Genomic DNA, 17,286 nt, shown 5'->3' on the forward strand with positions numbered 1-17,286 from the left:
TTCTTTTTAAATTTTAAAACCATCCTTTTTGCCTTTCCATTTCTCTTAAGGCAATATCTATTGTGTATTTGCTTTTGTGTTTTTTCTAGTTTACTCTATTTCTGATATGATTTTATTTCTATTCTTGAATGTTGTCATTTCTCATTTCAAATATTCCTTTTTCTATAATCAATCTTATTTCTGAGTTTTTATAATTTTATGTTGTTCTTCAGTATCATTTTCTAAATTTTTAGTTCATTTTGAGATTTACAGTTTTATTGTTTTGTTAGCATGCCTTTTTGGTGGGTATCCATTACCTTTAGGGATATATTTGGCTCTTAATTTTTTTTTCTCATAGCAGTTTGTATAGAATTTGACTATAATTCTTTCTTTTGCTCATGCTTTAAGTGTAATAAAATTTCCTATGCTTTTAGAAGGAAGAAGTGAATCACAATTGCTTTCTTAGCTTCATGGCTCTAGAATTCTCTGGTGGTGTTTTCCCAAAATGACAGATAATATGGCCTCATATTCTGAGATCCTGCTCCTCTCTCCTACTTTTGTCTGCATCTTTTCTTTCGTTTGCCCCGTTGTCTGTCTCGCTCAAATTAGGCTCTATTCCCAACAGTTTCTACTCAGTATGAGGTCATGGAAGAGAGAGTATCATTTTACTTCCAAAAGTTTTATGGCTAAGGCTCCAGTACCATGAAACTGTGGCACATTTTAGATTTTAGCATCTAACTATGAAAAGCATCTTGCATTACTCCCTTCTCAGTCTTAGTTGCTGTTCTCAGATTGGCTTGCATGCTCCAGTGCAATATCATTCCCAGTCAGCTTTCATTCCATACAAATGCTGATAACCATAAGGATCCATTAGGGCATGGTTTGCCACACCTGTGTATCTGGAAGCTTAGAGGGAAACCGCCTACTTGTCTACTTCTGTTGTAGAAATTGTGCAGTCTTTAGTTTTGCTATCGAAGTTGCTCTGTGTTTATGGTAGAATTCTACTAGACTCAAAAACTATTTATTTTTTTAAATTTTTATTTATTTATGATAGTCTCTCTCTCTCTCTCTCTCACACACACACACACACACACACACACACACACACACACACACAGGCAGAGACATAGGCAGAGGGAGAAGCAGGCTCCATGCACCGGGAGCCCGATGTGGGATTCGATCCCGGGTCTCCAGGATCGTGCCCTGGGCCAAAGGCAGGCGCTAAACCGCTGTGCCACCCAGGGATCCCTCAAAAACTATTTCATGCCACTTTCCCAGAATCCTAATTCACTTTTTTGGTAATTTATGCATTTTTAGCTTTCCATGCAATGCTACGCTTGTGAAATACATATTATTTCTTTCTGCCTATGTCCTTCAAGTTTTTTTTAATATTTAACACTTTGAATTCTACCTAAATACCAATCACACTGACTTATCTCTATTCTTTAGTACCACTAAAATTTATGTGCTTCTGAACTTTTATCTTTCTCTCTTAAGACCTCAAAATTAACTAGATTTATGAAATTTCAGGATGTTAGCAAAATGAAAATTGACAAGAACCCATCCAAAAAGAAAGATTTATAATTATTCAACAGTGAGAAAATTTATTCAGCAAGTAACTACCTTATATCAACAAGAGCGCATTCCAAAGATAATCTTCCTATTGTCCTTAAGTTTTCTTGAAGTTCTCGTAAACATGTAATATTCACGACTAGTTCAACACCCACGTCATACAGTAAGACCTATGAAAGCAAGAACTTTGAGTCTGTGGAAAAACAATATTCAAAATATATTTTGCAAACTGAATAGCATAATCAAAATTCAATTTAAAAAATTTAGGATAAAAACACTGAATGCATTCACCTTCATGATTACTATTTTTAACTCTTCATTTACCTCTACCAATGTGTCTGTAACCATTCTGATGATCTGGCCTCTTCGCCACTGATTTTTATCTGGGATCTTAACAGCACAGTGCATATCATTTTCCCATTTAATAGGTTCCCATTTTGAGTTTTCATATGCAGCTACCATCTTCTCTTCTAAACTATATAAAGAAAAAAAATTAAGTTTCAAATTTTTTCTTATATAATTCTCTGACCAAGTTATTTTCTACTGTCCCTCCTTACCCATTCTACTCCAGCCAAACTGGGTACCCTGTTCTTGCTTGAATACCCAAGTATATTTCCACCGCAAGGTCTTTAACTAGCTCTTCCCTCTATGTGAGATGATCTTCCTCCAGATATCCTCATGGCTTATTCCCTCCCTTCCATCAGGATTTATTTCAAATGTCACTGTCTTCTTGAGGTCTTCCCTGATTATCCAAATTGACTTCCTCCTCAACTGCTTGTTCTCTATTGTCTTTGTCATCATCTACAGTATATATGTAATATATATTTTTTATTTGTCCATTGTCCTTCCCTCTACTAGAACTTAAGCTTCATGATAGCAAAGACTTGAAATGTTTTTACCACTATATCCCCAAGACCTAGAGTACTGGTTGTCAAATAATAGGTGCTCAATAAGTATTTGTCGAATGACTAATTCCAATACAGTGAAAAAATAACCAGTAAAGATACTATGTATACTTTTAACTAGTTTTTAAATGACTGTTTAGCTGAAATAATTTTACTTTTAAAATTCTAATTATAATTTTTAGATCTTTGAAACAAAATATAGAAAAGAGCCCATGGGTAATACACATAGTTTCCTTATATGTTATACCTATTAAGTAAGTTTTCTGTTAATAACCACTGAACATAAATCTTCTCAGGAGATATCACATTACAGATATGTACAGGCAGTTCCTTATTATAAAGTGATTGGAGATTCTCATTGGGTAGAGATTTTACAGACACAGGATTTAAGCTGTTTACTTCATTTGAAATAATTTCTTCTGGAGAAGGATCCCATACTTCAATATGCTTTCTGGAATTATCCTTGACGGTATATCTAAAAAAATAAAAAACAAACCCATTAGCAAAACAGAGTAGTTTGCAAATATTTGTATTTACTTAGATCTAGAGATGAACAAATTTTAGCTACGATTCAGTTTCCCAGTTTTGATATTAATAGTTTTAGTTTCTTTCTTTAAAAAAGGGTTAAACAAACAAAATTTTAAAAAGGGTTAAACACTACCAAAGTACACACACACACACACACACACAACCTAAAAACCAAACTTCTATTTTCAAAACAGTTTAAAAATGCAAAGTTTGCTGATGAACTCATGTATAGACTTTTACTCCCAGTTGTACTACAGAATTCAGTTTAGGTAAAATCTCCAGTGGTAAACCCTCTAGAAATCCCGCAATAGTGTAACTACCCTTAGCAGAGTCCCTATCACACTGAAATGGTAAGCTTGACCATCTCACCTTCCTACTACATACTCAGCTCCTTGAGGGCACAAACCACCCTTATTCATCACTAGGTATAGCATTTGCTACAATGTAACAAGCATATAAACATCTGTTTATACAACCAAATAACAGAAAGAGAAAACTCGCTAATGGGCTTTTAAAAACTTCACTGAGGTATATTTTCCACGCAAAAAAAAAGTTCACCCATTTAAATTGTATGGTTCAACGATTTTTAGTTAACTTTATCAAATGGTGTAACCATCATTATATGTAGTTTTACAAGATTCTCACCTCTCCAGAAAGATCCTTCATTTCCATTTACAGTGAAATCTCTAACCCCTAGGCCAAGGCATCACCTAATAAACTTTTTATGTGTATAAACTTGTCTTTTCTGGGCATACCATATAGATGGAATCATACAATATACAATCTCTTGTATCTGACTTCTTTTACTTAGCTTAAAATTTGAAGTTTATCTATGATGTAGATGCGTCGGTAGTTTATTCCTTTTAATGGCCAAATAGTATTCCATTATATGAATATATAGTATTTTGTCTATTCACCACTCCATGGATATTTACATAATTTCCAGTATTTGGCTATTCGGAATGATGCTGCTATGAACATTTGCTTATACATTTGTATATAAACATATGTTGTCATTTCTCCTGGATAGGTACCGAGGAGTGGAATTGGTGGGTTGTGTGGTAATTTTATGTATAGCTTTTGGAGAAACTTGTAAACCATTTTCCAAAGAAGCTATACATCCCTATATATACCTTTTACATCCCTGACAGTTCTGAGGGTTACTACACATCTTCACCAACATCTATAATTGTCTTATAAGTAATAGCTACTCTAGTGGGGGAGAAAGGATATCTTATGGTGGTTTTAATTTGCATTTCCCTAATGATTAAAATTGTTATACATCTTTTCATGTACTTAATAGCCAATTACATACCGTCTTTGGTAAATATCTGCTTATATTTTGTGCCCATTTATTAGAGGGTTGAATTATTTGTCTTCTAAAGTTGTAGGAGGTTCTTAAGTCCTTTATGGGCCATGTTTGGCAAATATTTTCTCTCACTTTGTCACTGTCTTTCCCTTAATACTGTCTTTCAAAGTACACTAGTTTTGAATTTTGATGAATTGTGCTTCTGGTGTCATAACTAAGAAATCTTTACCCAATTTACATTCCTAAAGATTTCCTCCTAGAAGTTTTGTTTTAGCTGTTAAGAGTATAATTCATTTTGAGTGAACTTTGTGCATGGTGTGAGATAAGGGCTATGTTCATCTGTTTTTGCTGCTGGATATCCAATTGCCATAGCATCATTTGTTGAAAACACTTATCTTTTTTCTAATGAATTGCCTTTGTGCCTTTGTTTAAAAAGTCAATTAATTATAAATTAAGGATTTATTTCCCAACAGTCAATTCTATTCATTCATCTATAGATGTCTATGTTGGTATCACACTGTCTTGGTAGTCGTAGCTTTCTTTATATTAAATTCTGAAACTGGCAAGTGGAAGTCCTTCAACTTTTTTTCAAAATTGTTTATTTTATGCATTTTGCATTTACATACAAAATTTGAAATCTTGTCAATTTCTAAAAAAGGTCTGCTGGAATTTTCACATAGCTTGAGTTGAACTTTTTTTTTTTTTTTTAAAGATTTTATTTATTTATTCATGAGAGATGCACAGAGAGGCAGAGACATAGGCAGAGAAGCAGGGTCCATGCAGGAAGCCCGATGCAGGACTCGATCCCTAGACCCATGATCATGCCCTGTGTCAAAGGCAGACAGACGCTCAACTGCTGAGCCACCCAGGTGTCCCTAGTTTGAACGGAATCTATAGCTAATAGACTTAAAAACATTTTAAAAAGTGAGATGAAATTCACATAAAAGTATTTTGAAGTGAGCAATCTAGTAGCATTTAGTACATTCACAATGTTGCACAACCATTACACCTCTAGTTCCAAAACATTTCTATCACTCCAAAACAAAATCTCCCTAAAGCAGTTGCTACCCATAATCCTCTCCCCTCAACTCCTGTTGACCACCACTCTATATTCTGTCTCCATGGATTTAACTATTTTGGATATTTCATATAAAGGGAATCATACAGTATGACCTTTTGTATTTGGCTTATTTCACTTAGCATAAAATTTTCCAGGTGTATCAATATTATAACATATCAAAATTTAATTAATTAAAATTTCATTCATTCATTCATTTAGGGGCGAGGGGCAAAAGGACAAGGAGAGAAAGAATCTTACACAGGTTCCACACTCAGTATGGAGTCCAATGCAGGGCTCAATCGCACAATCCTGAGATCATGAGCTGAGTCAAAATCAAGAATAGGATGCTTAACTTACTGAGCTACCCCAAAATTTAATTCCTTTTTATTTTTATTTTTTTTTAAGATTTTATTTATTCATGAGATATATATATAGAGAGAGAGAGAGAGGCAGAGACACAAGCAGAGGGAGAAGCAGGCTCCATGCAGGGAGCCCGATGTGGGACTTGATCCCGGGTCTCAGGATCACGCCCTGGGCTGCAGGCGGAGCTAAACCGCTGCCCTAATTCCTTTTTAAAGGCTGGATAATATTCCATTGTATGGCTATCTACCACAATTTGTTTATCTAACTGCTGATAGACATACAGGGTGGTTCCACCTTCTGGCTACTATGAATATATATGTACATGTGTTTGTTTGAATACCTGTTTTCAATTCTTTTGGGTATATATATCCAGGAATGGAATTTCTAGGTAATGTGGTAATTCTATATTTAAGTTTTTGAGGAATCTTCAAAGTTGTTTTCCACACTTGCTTCACCATTTATATTCCCAATAATGTGCAAGGGTCAAATTTCTCTATATTCTCACCAATACATGTTATTTTTTTCTTTTTTTTTAACAGTCATTTTGGTGTGTGTATACACTGGTACATTAATAGGCTTTTAAAAGATAAATATTAATTTTTGAGAATGTATTATATATAAGGTCTAAAATTTAAAAATTTGAATTTTATGATTCTTTCCAGAGAAACAATACATATACATGTATTTAATACTTTTTTGGTTACAAAAACTAAACATCCATAATTGATTATATGCTCAAATCTGGTGGCTTATTAAATTAATGTGCACTGGAAAAAAAAAACTTAGTTAAAACTGTATGACTTTGATTTTTTAAAAAAACAGTTTGGATAAATGAGAGGTAAAATATTTCATGATTTTAATTAAAACAAACTGTAGGAATGGGAAGCTTCTCAAGTCAGTGAATGTCATTACTACTATCTTTTAGTCAATTTAGTAACTAAATGTATAATTTGTAACTAGAAAATTCTCAATATTTGAATACATGTAAGGAGAATGAATATATATGGAGAGGTACAAAAGGCACGGAAATTTTATTTTAAAAGCTAGAGAGCTCCTTATGTATTTTATAGAATGCTACTCCTCCAGGAAAGTTGCTACACTGTCACAAAGAACTCTTCTTTCCAAAATTTATTTTGCTTACTGTGGAAGAGAGTTTTGTTTTAGCTTTAGTGCTCCCCTATAACAATGGCATAACAAAGTGAGGTGATGGGGGCTTGCTGTTTTCCTCTGATCCTATGATGTTTTCTTGGATTATTCATCTAATAAATGCCTTATTCCCTAAAGCTGCTTAAAACAAAGGGGAAAAATTTAAAGTTTAAAAATAGCTTTATTCCACGACTCATAAAAGAATGAGCTGAGAAGTTGAATTTCACTGAAATTAAAAATATCTACTCTTTGAAAGACACTATCAAGAGGATGAAAAGAAAACCACATACTTGGAGAAAATATCTGCAAAAGATATACATCATAAAGTACTATTATCCAAAATATACAAAGAACACTTAAAATTCAATAAGAAAGTTACTCACTTAAAAAATGGCTCCAAAACATTGAGAGGAACCTCACCAAAGAAGATATAAAGATAGCAAATAAGCGTGTAAAAAGATGCTCCACATCATATGTCATCATGGAAACACAAATTAAAACAAAAATGAAATACTATCACTACACATATAATCGAATAACCAAAATCTAAAATGCTGTGCTGGTGAGGATTTGAGGCAACAGGAATACTCACTCATTGCTTGTGTGAATGCAAAATGGTACAACTGCTTTGGAAGACAGTTTGGCAGTTTCTTACACAACTAGATACATTGTACCACACAACCCAGCAATCACATTCCTTGGTATTGATGGAAAGATTCTGTCTACATAAAAACCTGCACATGGATGTTTATAGCAGCTGTATTCAAAATTACCAAAATCTGTTAGCAACCAAGATGTCCTTTAGTAGGTGAATGGATAAACAAACTGTGGTACATCCAGACAATGGATTATTATGCAGTGCTAGAAAGAAATGAGTTATCAAAACCATGAAAAGATAGGGGGAAATTTGAATGCCTACTACTAAGTGAAATAATAAGCCAATCTGAGGCTATATACTATATGACTCCAATTATATGATGTTCTGGAAAAGGCAAAATGATAGAGGCAGAAAAAAAAAATCAGTGGCTCTCAGGAATTAGAGGGGAATTAGAGGGGAGGGAAGGATGAAAAGACAAAACACAAGGGATTTTTAGGACAGTGAAAATACTCTGATGTTATAATGGGGGATCATGTCATCATACATTTAGTCAAAGTCCACAGAATGTACAGTGAGTAAATTACAGATTTTGGATTATGATATGTGAATGTAGTTTCAGTGATATTAATAAATGTACCATTTTGGGGCTGTGGGGAGATTGTGCCCATTGGGGGAGCCAGGAGGTGAGAAATCCCTGTGCTTTCTGCTCAGTGTTGAGAACCTAAAACTGTTCCAAAAAATAAAGTTTATTTAACAAAATAAAAAGGATGACAGACTTACATATGAAATCTAAAACTATAAAACTTTGGAAGAATACATACGAGAAAATCTTTATGACCTTGAGTTGGGTAAAGAGATCTTACAGTGCGAAGTGCCTGAATTATGAAAAGAAAAATTGCCAAAGTTGACTTCAAAGCCAGAAACTTCTCTTTGAAAGACACTGTTAAGAAGCCACAGATTGGAAAAAAATAGTTGCAAAGCAAAAAGATCTGATGAAGAATTTGTATCTGGAATATGTATTAAAGAACTTTCACATTTCAAGAATAAGCAACATGATTTTACAAAAACATAAAACATTTGAAAAGAAACCTCATCAAAGAAGAGACATCGATGGCAAATAAGCATATGAAAAGATCCTTAGTGTCATTAAAATCAAACCACTATGAAAAACCACTATATTTCTTTTAGAAGGGCCGATGTAAACACAAAATGATTAAATCAAGTGCTGGCAAGGCTACAGAACAAACAGAACTCTCAAAATTGCTAGTGGAAACCCAAAATGATACAGCCAATTTAGAAAACATGTGGCAGTTTCTTATAAAGTTAAAAAAAACATGTCTTTTCTTAAAAAATTTTTTTTCTGGGCAGCCCAGGTGGCTTAGCGGTTTAGCGCCGCCTTCAGCCCAGGGCGTGATCCTGGAGATCTGGGATCGAGTCCCATGTCAGGCTCCCTGCATGAAGCCTGCTTCTCCCTCTATCTGTTTCTGCCTCTCTGTCTCTCACGAATAAATAAATAAAATCTTTTAAAAAAACAATAAAATAATAATGTAATTTAAAAAATCTTTTTCTTTTAGGTATACATATCAAAATATTAAATGGATAAAGTTATATGGTGTCAGATTTGTGCCAAAATTATGAAGGCGATAATGTAGGTGGGGCATTAGATTAAATATAGAAAAAATAACCCACTTACAAGCAGCAATCGCTCCTAGGTGTATATATATATACTCAAGAGAAAATACATACATATGTCTACATACAAGGACTTGTATGCAGGTCCTTTACAACACCTTTATTCATTAAATCTCTCCAACTGGAAATAGCTCAAATTAGGGATGTGTAAGATTTCACCAGTGTCTAACATTGGGAATGTACAACATTTCACCAGTAGGGAATGTATAATATTGTGGTATACCCAGACAACAGGACAGTAGTGAGCAATAAAAACTACTGATGTGTGCAACATGGATGCATCTCAAAAGCATTAAGCTAAATGAAACATGCCATACACAAAAGGCAAAATACACTACGACTCTATAAGAAGTGGTGGAAAAGTAAAAATTATAGAAATACAAATTATATCAGTAATTGCCAAGATCTGGGTGTGGAGGAAGAGAAATAACTACAAAGATGCCCAAGGAGCTTTTTGTGGTGATAGAAATATTCTGTATTTGACTGTGATAATGGTTAAATGACTGTATATGTAAAAAGGTGAATTGTATTGTATTCACCTCAATAACCCTGACTTTTAAAAAAAGAACTCCCCCCCCCAACACACACACACACTCTCTATATACATACGTATATATATATTTTTTTGTTTTGTTTTTTTGTAAAGAGAGGGAGAAAGAGAAGGCAGGGTGGGGCAGAGGGAGAGAGATACAGAGAGCAAAGGGAGAGAGAGAGAAAATTTTCAGCAGGCTCCATACCTAGCATGGAGCATGAAGTCTGATGTGGGGTTCAATCTCACAACTGAGATCATGACCTGAGCTGAAATCAGGAGTCAGACACTTCACCAAGGAGCACCCAGGCGTCCCTCAGTCCAATATATTTAAATGTTTCCTCTCATCTCTTTCTCTTCCCTTACTTAGTGCCTACATTGGGAAAACGACAGGCCCTCTCTAGCTTACAGCTCCTCCAGTGTTAGGGCAGGGAGGGACAGCAGGACCACATGCTCAGCATGTACCTACAGGTTTCTGCTTCTCTGGCTTACCCTGACAGACCTTATGTGTGAGTGCTATCAAATATTTGCTTTCTTGAGAGGGGTATGTGGGAATTCATCAGAAGGTCCTTCCAGGGACACCCTTACTGCACAAGTCTGTATTGTGAAAGCATTGTTTTGTCTTAACTCCAAACCCTCCCACCCCTCCTCACCACCACTCTGCTGTTTTGCTTCAGGGTTGCTTCAACCACTAGTCTGTCTTGAGTACTAGGTACAATGACTCAACTCTTGTTTTTATTCAAAGTATCCACTTGAACCCAGGAAAAAATTTACATTTCTCCAAATGGGAATGTGGGCTAATTCTACCACTAACTACCCTATTGTGCCATTTCTCCACCTAATTCCCTTCTCAAAAAAGCACAAAGGGCTGCCAAAGCAGATGTTCCACCTAGAAATAAGATGCCATTCCTCTTTTCTTAGAAGTACCTTCAATCCCTAGGAGCAAATCTTGGTTTTGGGGGTCCCTTAAGGAGGGAGGGAAAAGGCATTCTACTTTCCATTAGATTAATGACTACAATTATTTTTCCTAACCCAAGAGCAGGGGAATACTCCCAAAGCTAAGCAGATATCCTAAAGGGAATGCTATACCAGTTTCCCTTCTTGCAAATAAACTGTTATATATGGACTAACAAAGGTTTACAGGCTTACTTACCCTACTTCATAAGATGCTAGGCCCTCTTTGACAAGCTGGTCATTTACACTAGTAGGAGTCATTCCTGGAGCACCAAGAGAATCAAAAAGCTCAACTAAGAGCACATTATCTTCCAGAATTTCTGTAAAATATTAAGAGGAGTTTGGAGAAAAATAAATACGACATAAAACATACTAAATGAGGCAATTAAAAAAAACTAGAAACAATTTCATTTTGCAGATGTGTAGTTTTAGGGATAAGAGTAGCATTTTGCAAACATAAAACAAGTGTCCATGTTATCTGTAGCATATGCAAATTGACAAAATTTTCATTTTAGATGATTGTGTACTGTTCTATAACAAGTCAAAAAACAATTTAAAGATTTTAAATTCAGAAACATATAAATTGACATATATTCATTGGAGAGGTGTTCTGATGCATTTTTAAACTATTTTATTCAATTCAACCAAGTTCCAGAGGACATAAGAATGAAATTTAGGTCAATGATTATCTGCAAACGTTTACAGCTTTTGCAAACCTTTACAGCTTTTGTAAGAATGGCATAAGGTTTAAAACAACACAAACTCAATATAGATTCCTCAACTACAGATTGGAACCTGGATTTTTTCCCCCATCCCTGTATTTTTAGGACAAACCATTTAACTTTTAATTTCTTTTAGGAAATATGTTGGTTACTTCAATAGACTATTTAGATCTATTTCTTAAACCAAACTGACAGTCTACCTATGGGTAAAGTTTATATCTCATATGTCTGTTTACTTACTTATGGTACATAGCACAGAGAACTTGCCTAATATGTATGTGAATAAACAACTAAGGAATTTCTTTAGGAAACACATACTTCATTGTAGTTTATGCTTACACCACCTTCTATACAATAGCAGCTGGTAGCTGCAGGTAAAAGATAAATTGTTACCAGTACCCTGTATTTATTATCTAGTCATAAAAATACATTTTAGTAAACTTCTGTCAAGATCCTAAAAATAATTCCTACTTTTCAATGGGCCAGACATATCTAAAAATAAAAAGCTAAGCAATGCTGAGTCTCAATAAATTTTCATCTCCTTACTTTTCCATCTCTTGTGTTCCCTTTAGTTGACTTCATATTTCCCATACATGAGGTCCTTTATTTATTCCAACAGGGCCAACTTTCCATGTTCTGTACCTATACCACCTTCCCTGCTCTGCTAATTAAAATTTAAATATCCCTTGCTTTATAAGGTAACAATGCATATTAATGGAAGACTCCCCTTCTCATCTATGGTAGTTCATTTTACTATTAATGTCTTAAACTCTCAATCTCATCATTGTGCAGATTAATGGGGTGAGATCTTTTAGATTTAAGGAGTGCCAGGAGGCCCTGCTCAAATGAATGATCTAGCCTAATAACTATGTTGTGACTGGTGTTGGATGTTATATGTATAACAAGTAATTAAGTGAATAAGAAAAAGAAGGAGTCAAGAAAGAAAGTCAGGTCTTGATGGGTAGTCCACAAGAGGGAGGACTATTCTATATTAAATATCTGGCTTCTCTGATGTGAGCAGTAAATTAAGGGCTTCTTAGTCCTTACTGCTCACATCAGGAAAGCCAGGTACAAAAACGTTATTGACTGAGGATGCAATATCTATAACCACGTTCCTCCCTAAAGAAACTATTTCTTCAGAACAATTTCTCATATCAACAATGTGGATAAATTATCACTGATATGCCATCAGTTCCAGATTATTATTTTTTTAAAGATTTTATTTATTTATTCATAGAGACACACACAGAGAGAGAGAGAGGCAGAGGGAGAAGCAGGCTCCATGCAGAGAGCCTGACATGGGACTCGATCCAGGGTCTCCAGGATCACGCCCTGGGCTGCAGGCGGCACTAAACTGCTGCGCCACCAGGGCTGCCCTCAGTTCCAGATTATATAACTGATTGCTAAGCCTCAGTCTCTTCTGGTGGTTGGATTCACTTAATGAGAGTATGATAAATGTGAAGGAACAGATATAGTAAAAATTACCCTGGAAATTCCTATAAATCAACCCTAAGTAAACATGATCTTGTGTGTCCTGCACTAGTACTTATTAACCAACACAGCTAAATAAATAAGACTCTCACCTCCCCCCACCTCTGCATCCAAACCCCCTCCAGCCAGATAAGTTTCAGAACTTCAAATTAAGAAAAGCTACATAAAACATATATTACATATTTTGTAATATATCCCCAGCAGATTCTGAGGCAGCAGCCCACAAACATACATTACTATCCTGGAATGGAATATATGAATATTTACTATATAGGAAATAAAGACTATATATACTTCATGTCAATTCAGGTCAGGTTTTGCTACTCAACACTTCCTTTTCAGAACATGCTGGGTTACAAAATTGTGAGTTAGTGGTCAGCCTGTATCCTGGACCCAGACCACTCCAAAAAAGAAGTGATTTTTTTTCAAAATATGGAGAGCCTACAGTTGAATTTACTTAAGTCAAATGAAATGAAAAAAAAAGAAAGAAAACTATTTACCAGTTATGTCTCACCTCCCCTCATTTCCCTGCACGTTAAACTTTAGCATCCATCACATCAAAATCAGGATAGTGCCCTTGCAAAAATGCAAACTAAAATACAAGAAGTTAATTCCTGGCTTTAGGGCTTTCAAGAGGCCATGTCCAGGATGACTGGATTTTTTATACTATTTTTTATTTTATTTTATTTTATTTTATTTTATTTTATTTATTCATAGAGACACAGAGAGAGAGAGAGAGAGGCAGAGACACAGGCAGAGGGAGAAGCAGGCTCCATGCAGGGAGCCCGACATCCCGGGTCTCCAGGATCACGCCCTGGGCTGCAGGCGGCGCTAAACCACTGCACCACTGGGGCTGCCCTGGATTTTTTTTTTTTTTTTTTAAGATTTTAAGTAATCTCTACCTTCAACATGGGGCTTGAACCTACATCCCCAAGATTAATTGTCATACACTCCACCAACTAAGTCAGCCAGGCACCCTGGGATAACTTGATCTTTAATGATAATTTTTGCTTTGTACTGATTTTAGACTCTAGAGCCTGCCTCTATATCCACTATACCTAATTCTCAACAAATGTTCTCTCTCACCACTCTTACTGATGACACACTGAATTTGTTCTTAGATCTGATAAATGTTGTATTATAATGTTATTCAAAATTATATACAATTATATATCAACAAATAAAAATGGAAACAGCTTACTAACGACTGAACATGTCATAAATTTATCTTGAGTCTTTTCTTCAAAAATTTCCTTAGCTTTTTTGGGCCACTGCTTTGTCCTTATACATGGTTCAATATAGGCCAGCCTACATTTAATTGCCTGTGTCAAACAAAATTGCACCATTAAGAAAAAGTAAATGTAATTTCTAGTTATTCTAGAATTAAAATTTTGCATACAAAACACTTTGAATTTAATATATATTTAAAAAATAAATGCGCAAAAGCTGTCTATAAAATAATTTATAAATACCAATAATTGGAATCAATAGAACATTTGGTTGAATGAATTACTGCACATTTAGACGCCGATATAACAAGCATCTACTGAAAGAATTACAGATACTAATGATATGCTGTTAAATGAAAAACGTGGGTTATAGGATTATTTGCTTAATCCTATAATTGTTAAAAATGATAAAGATGCATCTTAGAACTATATTTATCATAAATAATCAATAGTTCTGAATGATTCTTTTTATCTATATTTTCAAGTTTTTCCTACAATATTTTACCCATTTTTAAAATGAAAAATATTGTTTAACAATAAGCCCCATTAACCTTCCCTATCTCTGGGGAGGAGGATTCCAAGAAAAGGATACTTTATTTTTCCAGACATCTTTTTCTTGCACAGGTTATATATACTTAAACATAACTGGAATTGCAGTAAAAAACCTTCTATGATGAGTTTTTTTCATAAAATACATCATCTTCCTACTACATTATACAGATATTTTAAAATAATATTAAAAGCTGTAGACAGTAAATACTTAGACACAAACATACATACACATATACACTTATAATTAGTTCTTATTTGCTAAGATATACAGACATTTTAACAATTTAAAGTTGCTACATAGGAAATTACAGTAATGACAGCAACTCTTTTCTATATTCCATGTATCAAATTATTTATGGACAAAAACGTCAGTTAACAGAACATTTCTATGATAAAAATGATTTCTATACAATAGCAGCTGGTAGCTGCAGGTCAGAATGATGTTTCCAAATAAAAGATAAATTGTTACCAGCACCTATGACTCACAATAAGTAGATTACCTTCTCTGGGGGATTTAGAAACTCATCCTTTATTTTACGCATTTCTTTAAGTGTTATTTTTGCAGTATTGCCAAAGTCCACATATTTAACTTCAACTTCACGATGTCCAGGCAATCCTTCAAAAATTATGAAATTAGAAATCAAACTTGCAAAGAAAACAGAATTATCTAGCAAAATTTAGGTTAATCGACAGTCAACTATCTTAGAATACTTTTATGATTAATACATAAACATACTTTTTTAATATAAAATATATTTCTAATATGTGAACTTAAAAAAAAAACAACCATAATGCATAGTCTTCAGACTTGGTGAAAAGAAATGAACAATTTTAAGATGTCTAAAGGACAATCAAAATCAGGATAACAACATAGCTATCAGATACTAGGTTAAAAATTAGATGTTAAAACTGACTGGGTTAGAATCCAGTCAAATTCCACGTGACTTTGAGCAAGTTCCTTTTTCTCTCTAAGCCTCATTATTTCATTGTAAAATGGATATACCAAAAGAATCCAACCTCATAAGACTTTTTTGAGGATTCATCTATTTAAAATAATTAGCAAAGCATCAAAGTAAGCGCTTAATAAATGTTTACTGTTAGTCAACACAGGTGATTAAGGCAAAAGATTTAATAATCAAACTAAAGATTCATTCATATAATGATACCTAACTGAAATTTAAAAAAATTATTTGGGGAGATACTGTAAGAAATAAGCAGAGACAGACCTCCATGTCAATCTAGTCTCTATATTTTACAGGACACCAACGAAGCCCCTAAAAAGTTCAAACACATGCAAGTTTGAATAAAAACTTATCATACACTGACCTTTTTGAAAATACTCAAAATATATGGTCGACTTTAGCTTCTCTTAACACACCTATGTATAGTTCTATAAACTGGTTGCCATCATTTCCAAATTTAAAGGGTAGTACAGTATATAAATTTCAAAAAATGGAAAAGGTATAAGCATTCTCTGCTCCTTAGTAGAAGTGGAAGCATATGGAACAACACTGGTACTGGAGAGGAAACTTCAAACTACTTAGGCCCTATGGTAATTTGCATCCACAGTAATTGAAAAGACACATGTTACCGTAAGTGTAAGAAGGTGAGAGAATCCCTCCATACTTCTGCAGGAATCCTCTCGCTAGAAGGATATTCTCAACTGTACCAATGCTATTAGATTCCTTAAGTCTCCAAATGGAGATGTAGTTTTAGACAACACAAACAAATGGATAGGAGATAAAATTTAAAGAACATTTTTTATTCAAATTATCAATCATGTATGAGAGTACAGTCAGGAGACATGAAAGATCTCAAAATTTACCTCCATTTATTCTGAGGAAACAATTAGAAAATGCTCAAAAAAAAAAAAAAAAAAAAAAAAGGAGGAGTAAACTGAAGAGGTAAACATGGGATTTATAAAATGAGGGATCCAATACAGGAAAACCAAGAAGTATATTGCCAAGTGAAATAAATTCTCTGAATAACAAAAGTGTAATAAGCTTAGAAGACTAGTAGTCTAACTGGGGAGATAGGAGGATGTTTTCACCATTAGAGAAAAAATTAAACTAACATTACCTGAAAAGCTTAACATGTGGAAAACCGTTTCTGAACTATTAGGAAAATGTAGCCATAAATTTAAAGGAAACAAAGTGAAAATTTGATGCATTAAGTTGAAATAGAAATAAAGTATTCTTTATGACTTAGTGAAAATATTTATATAAAATATGGGTTAACTAAAAATTGTGATACAACTATAGGGGTGAGCTTGGAAGAGCACAAGAGAGCTACAAGAAATCTAAAACTGCTATCTACCATAATAAGAATAGATAATACCTAAAACTATCAACAAAGTATTATACGTTTAGAATAAATAACACAAATATCAAAAGAAACAGCTGAAAGAATTTAAGGTATTTTTAAAAATAATCTCTACACTCCACATAAAGCTCAAACTCATGACCCTGAGATCAAGAGTTGCATGCTTTTCCAAGTGAGTCAGCCAGGCAACCCTAAAATATTTGCCTTTGAGGAATGGAGTATAAGTTGTTTATTACCATTTAAATTTTTAAATAAGGCAGACATTAGAAAACAAAAAAACCAGTTAAGTCCCAGTCAAATCAAAATCTAAGGGCCGAGAGATTCACCTCCAAACA

General features: G+C 34.1%; 1 protein-coding gene across 3 annotated transcripts in view; it reads right to left on the minus strand.

Annotated features, from left to right (window-relative positions):
- The window catches only part of RNF17 (ring finger protein 17), a 116,460-nt gene that overhangs the window by 45,884 nt on the left and 53,290 nt on the right, over nt 1–17,286 (minus strand). For all 3 annotated transcript variants that reach the window (XM_072795835.1, XM_072795836.1, XM_072795834.1), the window contains exons 17-22: nt 15,130–15,245; nt 14,050–14,170; nt 10,835–10,955; nt 2,704–2,931; nt 1,876–2,026; nt 1,603–1,721 (exon numbers count right to left, since the gene is read on the minus strand). In XM_072795835.1, the coding sequence (XP_072651936.1) occupies nt 1,603–1,721; nt 1,876–2,026; nt 2,704–2,931; nt 10,835–10,955; nt 14,050–14,170; nt 15,130–15,245 (856 nt within the window). The remainder of the gene's footprint in view (nt 1–1,602; nt 1,722–1,875; nt 2,027–2,703; nt 2,932–10,834; nt 10,956–14,049; nt 14,171–15,129; nt 15,246–17,286) is intronic.

The sequence above is a fragment of the Canis lupus genome, chromosome 24 (genome assembly GCF_048164855.1).
Source record: "Canis lupus baileyi chromosome 24, mCanLup2.hap1, whole genome shotgun sequence".
NCBI lineage: Eukaryota > Metazoa > Chordata > Mammalia > Carnivora > Canidae > Canis > Canis lupus.